Source organism: Lethenteron reissneri, chromosome 43 (assembly GCF_015708825.2).
Source record: "Lethenteron reissneri isolate LAM-NWPU_2019-01 chromosome 43, ASM1570882v1, whole genome shotgun sequence".
Classification (NCBI taxonomy): domain Eukaryota; kingdom Metazoa; phylum Chordata; class Hyperoartia; order Petromyzontiformes; family Petromyzontidae; genus Lethenteron; species Lethenteron reissneri.
This window is the reverse complement of record NC_083821.1, coordinates 1,516,237-1,522,378: the sequence shown is the minus strand read 5'-3', so window position 1 is coordinate 1,522,378 and position 6,142 is coordinate 1,516,237. Positions and strand designations below refer to the sequence as shown.

Below are 6,142 nucleotides of genomic sequence, written 5' to 3'. Positions count from 1 at the left end.
TGCAGGTGCTGCGCCCTCTGCCTCCTGTAAGCGCCACTGGGTCGGTGTCCCACAGCGTTCGCGTTCGGGTCACCAGCTCAGCAGCGCCGGGAAGGTGTTAACACGAGTAAATATATAATACCCCCCCACCACCACCCCCCACCACCCCTCCCCTCTCCATACAACCCTTCCTCCATTACGGCTCTTACTGGCCAGTCGTGACTCGCAGACTCGTGACAACCTCGACTCCGCTCTTAATTGCCGTGCGCGCGTTCATTAGCGCCGCGATCTTAGCCCGCCTCTGGCTGTTATCAGCGTTGGTGTTGTTGTTTTGCTTTTTCTGCTGTTGCTGTTGTTGTTGTCCTTCGCTCGTATGCATTTATTTTTATTCAGCCGAAAACGTGGGATTTTCGACCGCAGTGCTTTGGCCAAGTGCACTGCTGCTGCTGCTGCAAAGTAGCCTGCTACGACTGTGAAGACGTCACGGCTGGAACGGGAGACGTTCTGCTCGCGTACCACTTGCAGATCACGACCTGCCACTCGCAAAATTTGCGCATCTTTAAGAGAGAGAAAAACATCCAAGGCTTCGGCGGAATTCCCAAATTGTTTGATTTCATTGTTTGCGGTTCGAAAATATGTGCGTTTAAGCAGGGGGCGGTATAATCTGCGTGCCAGACTCGAGGCTTGCAGGGGGAGTCTCATCTGGGAGCCAGATGAGTCGGAAAACTGAGCCGACGGCGTGGACTGTGGGAGAAAAAACAACAACATCTGCAATATCTGCAGCAAGTGCTCGGATTATTAACATTTTGGTGCCGTTGATTGGCAGCAGCTTTCCCAACACGAAACGAAACGCGAGCGCGAGGTTATATTGACATTGGAGAAACCCGACTCCTCCACGCATCAATTTCTACCGCGAGAACATTTTTTGTGTTTAACCCCCCCCTCCCATATTTGTTTTTATTTGTGTCAACATCGCAAGACAATTTTAGAATATCATGGAGCGGAGCGGCAGTCACGACTCCAAGCGGCCACAGTAAACACGGAGCGCTTGCCTCTGCACTCCTGCAGTAGCAGCAGCAGCAACAGCCGCGTAGCTCCTGCTGCACCTGCTTGTGGCGTGGAGGGAACTGCGCGTTAGGGCGTCGGATGCGGCTGCTTCACCTGGCGACTGGTGCCGCTGCCGTGCCGGGTTCCTCGGTGCCTGGACGTTAAAGGGGTTCGACTCCCAGCCATGGTGCAGCCGCGTTTCTTCGTGCTGTTTGGACGTCGCCGCGGATCGAGCCCTGTTCACCCCGAGATCAGCAATGTCTCCCTCGCCCGTGAGTCTCTCCTTCTCACTTGCGGGCAGTCTGGATTGCTGGCCGCCTGGCCGGTTGTCCCTCCGTCTCACTGGTTGTCTGTCTGGCTGGCTGTGGCACTTTCTGTCTAGCTGAGTGGCTGTCTGCCTGCTTGCCTATGTCTCCGAGTGTCTGGTTTGGGAGTCTGTCTGTCTGGCTGTCTAACTGTTTGGTTGTCAGCCTGAATATATAATGATTTTGCTGTCGAACTCGTTTTATGTTTGGCTGGCTGGCTATATTTTTGTCAGAGTATTTACTGCATTCCGTTAGCCTACAGTAACGATTTTAATAACATTTACTGAATACGAACGCTATCTGAATGTTGGCATGGTCTACAAAACTATAAAAGTTCCAAAATCAAAACACCGAGTATATCTCGCTGCCTCACAGGAACACACACACACAGATCATCATTAACAACAACAACGGCGAGTTGGATTTTAAACCAGGAAGAAAAACCATGCTTCCGCATGGATTCTTGGAACGCTTTTACCACACGCGTTTTTTTACCCTCGGAAATGTTTATTGGCGGTATGTAGGCCGACGGGAAATCGTCATGAACATTTCAATTTCATCATCGCGAGCTTTGGGCAATCCTCTGATCAATTTGACTGGGTTTCTAGAGGGGAAATTCGTGAGCGGCATCACAACTTTAATCTAAAACATCACTTATATTGGATCTTCTTTACTGAGAAATTGCTGTGTCGCTGGCAGAGCCGGCGTGCGACTAATAGCCACAGCGAGGTGTATACTGGATGTGGTGTGCCGGGTGCGGATATATTTTCCGGGTCGTCCAACTCGACAGAGCGGACTCAAATCAGGCTCTGTGTAGATTTCATTGATCAAAATCAGAATATGCATTTACACTGGAGGAATCCGATGAGCGACGAAGCTCTTTGACACAGACGTCCAGTAAGTAACACGTGGCGAATGTTTCAGTGTCGCTGTGAAACCCGCGGGGTGGTAACGACGTGGGCCCGGTCGTCTTCTGTTCCAGAGACGATCGAGAAATGTGAAGTTGAGACGAAGCCCGAGATGGCTTGGCCGGCAACAAAGAAGGTGGGTGGAGAGCACCCATCCTCAGCCACGCATCTTCTCAACGACCCCCACCCAACAAAGTGTTGCATGGGGGGGGGGTCTTCTGTGTGGAGGAGCTGTAGCCCAGGGGACACGGGGAGGCTGAGTGTAGCTGTGTGGAGGAGCTGTAGCTGAGGGGACACGGGGAGGCTGAGTGTAGCTGTGTGGAGGAGCTGTAGCCCAGGGGACACGGGGAGGCTGAGTGTAGCTGTGTGGAGGAGCTGTAGCTGAGGGGACACGGGGAGGTTGTGTGTAGCTGTGTGGAGGAGCTGTAGCCCAGGGGACACGGGGAGGCTGAGTGTAGCTGTGTGGAGGAGCTGTAGCTGAGGGGACACGGGGAGGCTGAGTGTAGCTGTGTGGAGGAGCTGTAGCTGAGGGGACACGGGGAGGCTGAGTGTAGCTGTGTGGAGGAGCTGTAGCCGAGGGGACACGGGGAGGCTGAGTGTAGCTGTGTGGAGGAGCTGTAGCCCAGGGGACACGGGGAGGCTGATTGTAGCTGTGTGGAGGAGCTGTAGCCCATGGGACACGGGGAGGCTGAGTGTAGCTGTGTGGAGGAGCTGTAGCCCAGGGGACACGGGGAGGCTGAGTGTAGCTGTGTGGAGGAGCTGTAGCTGAGGGGACACGGGGAGGCTGAGTGTAGCTGTGTGGAGGAGCTGTAGATGAGAGGACACTGTATGGAGGAGTTGCAGCTGACGGGACACGGGGAAGCATAGTTTCACGTGCAAACGATGTGGATTCGAATCCCTGGAACTTTTTCGGCCACAGCACACTTACTATCAGTAAAACATAAGTGTTTATGATTTTTTTTTCACGCGATTAAATTACGATTCACGTAAAACAATTCATGCTTCCAGCCCCCAAGTGGGCCTGCAGCGGCAGGGCCTGACGCGGCGCGTGTGCCCCGCAGGCCACGGCGCGCTCGCTGCACGGGGAGAGGACGCTGCGCTTCAGCGAGGCCGTGCAGGTCACCGAGGTGCAGGACTACGACCGGCGCTCCGACAAGCCCTGGACGCGGCTCACGGCCTCCGACAAGGTGCGGACCGCCAATACTCGCCACCGCAGACACCGCCACGACCAACACCGCCCACATCATCGTCACAATCAATCGCCACCACCACCACCACCACAGAAACTGCCACCAACTCCACAGGAGCTGCTACCACTGCCAACATCACCACCGCCGTCACCGCCACCACCGAAACTGTCGCTATCACTGCCACCAAAAACTGCCACCACCACCATCATCGTCACTGCCACCACGACCACCGCCGCTCATTGCTTGTGCTCGCGTCGATGCGCGTGTAGGCTGCCATCCGTCGAGAGCTCAACACCTACAAGAGCTGCGAAATGGAAGTTCACCACCACAGCCGCCACCTCACCAGGTGAGCGAGAGGTGGAACAAAGCGACGGGACCTCGCCGGCAGTGGCTCCGCAACGTACACGTGTAAAGCACGCCGCCTATCCTTCACTCACGTGCGTCCCCTTCCTTCCGTGCGTCGCAGGTTCCACCGGCTGTAGCTGGCACTCGCCCCCAAGCGATGTTTGGTGACTTTGGGTGTCGTGATGATCCCGTGAGGATGACGACGGCTTGACGGGGTTTCAACCGAGACCCGGCGACTAAGGAGAGCCGGTCGACCGGAGGACAGGCGTCGAATCGGTGCCTTGCCACTCAAGTGTCGGAGGATCTGGCGTCTGCCCAAGTGCGGTGCACTCTGCGGCACAGCGATGCGTGCTGGGATTTCGAGGCTGCTGTGAGGTTTATAAGGAGACGCTTTGGCACGCTGATGGCTTTGCAGTGGCCCCTTTATTCTGGCACTAACCGATAGTCACCAGCACCTTTGACTCGAAGGCCGCCCGTTGGAAATGGCTCTTAATCTGCGAGCCCCGCGGTTCTGGGAATGATCTGAATGGTCATTGTGAAGGTGGCAGCAGCTGGTGGATCAGTGGCCTGGGCCCCTCCGTGGCACGAAGGCCCCGGTGCCAGCAGCTGCACTGCTCGTGCACTCGATAGCAACGCCACTTTGGTGAGCAGAACAGATCTGAGCTCACTCGGCGAATGGCACGTTATTGCCGATTGAGAGACACTACAATGTGGGTTTACATAGCGTATGAATGAGGCCGTACAAATGGGGGAATGTAAGCATCGAGATTGTTTGAAAAGCGATTTTTTTATTATTATTTTGGATGGGAGGAAGTGAGGGGTGGAGTGGGTACTGAGACGACGTTGCAGTGGGACACGAGGGTGCAGATTTGGGGTTGAGGGCCGGTGACCAAGACCCAGCATTGGAGCGGTCTCCACGAGTCTGGTGACCAAGGGGAGGAGAGAAGACCTCGGGGTAGATGGTGGGAGACGGTCAGGGCAGGTCTTGGAGGTCGCGGCACTGCGTGTCTCCCGCGCAGCAGCTGCGGGAATCGGGCCGAGGGTGGCAGAGGTGTGGTGACATCAGGGTCGTCACTCTTTGGTTCTTTCGGTAAATTGACGTATAAAGAGAAAATAATCAATTAAATACTAGCATACGACGTTTCGATTGCAACACAAGCAATCGTCATCAGGTATAAATGAAATAGAAACACAAATCTAGTATACTCAGAAATGTAATGTAATACTCGGATAACATAACAGTCAACACCCTACCTGGTTGATTACGTTCTTCCTGAGAATGCTAAATTTGAGAGAGAGATAAAACACAGAACCAGAGACATATAGACAGACATATAAGTAGAGACAGATATCACAGAGATACATAGAGAGAGAGACGTACATAGATGGGGGGGGGGCGGGGGGGGGGGGGTACGGGGCCCGGGGCAATTCACCTCGCATGTACCCCCCCTCCCCCCACGCCTTCAAACTAAACCGGGAGTAGAACCATCTGACGGCGGGATGACGAAGTGCGGAACCCCCCAAAAGCGCGGGGCCCAGGACGATCGCCGCGATTCGCCGTACCCCACGGGGCGGCTCTGGGTGGCATCAACGCCTTTGGCCACGACGACTCGTCTCGTCTGTGGGTGGTAGACGGACGAGGCTGGAGACGGCTGCGTGACGAGAGGCGGTCACGGGCAGAGGAGGCGGGGAGGGGAGCTCTGCGGGTCCTTTAGTTAGTGTCGGGCGGTTTGTTTGTAACTTCATTGCGCGATTGTCGTAGGAGGATGATCAGAGACCAAAACTGGAGCAAAGTTGTGTGTGTGTGTTTTGTATCCGGTTAAAATGCCAAACGGAGCACAAAAGGAGTATTCAGAATTGCCGCAAGACAGCACGCTGGGATTCCCCGTGAGGGCGCCGTGCCTACCCGCAGCACCTTTGGCTCGACGCGTCGACTGTTCATTGCCTTTCTACTCGAGGTGAAGATGCCAAATGAACGAGTAACCGCAGATTTACGCGTTGCTGTTTGTTGTCGTCGTCTTTCAGCAATTCAATGTTTTAAATAGATCCGCGTGCGTGCGTGCTTTCTTACGCTTGACTTTGTAAAGTTACAATAATGGATGTTTATTTTTACGAGTCCTGAGCAGATCATAATTATAAGTATTATTACGACGCTGATGCTTTTACTAAATGCGTAGGTTTTATCGGTCGTGTTGTACGCCTATCCGATGCGTTGTCGGGTTCTACCGCGCGCTGCTCGGCACGGTGTCTGACGTTTCGCACCACGCGGAGCAAAACGTGCTGGGAGCTGCTATTCAGTCCCTGAAGAAGGTCTCAGCACGTGCAGCGAAACGTCGGACACCGTGCCTAGCAGCACACAGTGACGCGT

General features: G+C 54.6%; 1 protein-coding gene across 1 annotated transcript; it reads left to right on the top strand.

Annotated features, from left to right (window-relative positions):
• Positions 1-316: 316 nt before the first annotated feature.
• Positions 317-5,168, top strand: LOC133353245 (phosphatase and actin regulator 1-like). The gene is made up of 5 exons (XM_061569331.1): positions 317-1,298; positions 2,314-2,375; positions 3,301-3,426; positions 3,699-3,775; positions 3,896-5,168. Exons 1-5 carry the CDS (start codon positions 1,211-1,213, stop codon positions 3,909-3,911), a joined length of 369 nt encoding a protein of 122 aa, XP_061425315.1. The 5' UTR covers positions 317-1,210; the 3' UTR covers positions 3,912-5,168.
• The last annotated feature ends 974 nt before the right edge of the window (positions 5,169-6,142 follow it).

Excerpts from the sequence above, each read along its gene's own strand:
- LOC133353245 (XM_061569331.1), top strand. The coding sequence starts at position 1,211 with ATGGTGCAGCCGCGTTTCTTCGTGCTGTTTGGACGTCGCCGCGGATCG. Across the intron at positions 2,376-3,300 it reads CTTGGCCGGCAACAAAGAAG|GCCACGGCGCGCTCGCTGCA; the intron begins GTGGGTGGAGAG and ends TGTGCCCCGCAG. Across the intron at positions 3,427-3,698 it reads GGCTCACGGCCTCCGACAAG|GCTGCCATCCGTCGAGAGCT; the intron begins GTGCGGACCGCC and ends ATGCGCGTGTAG.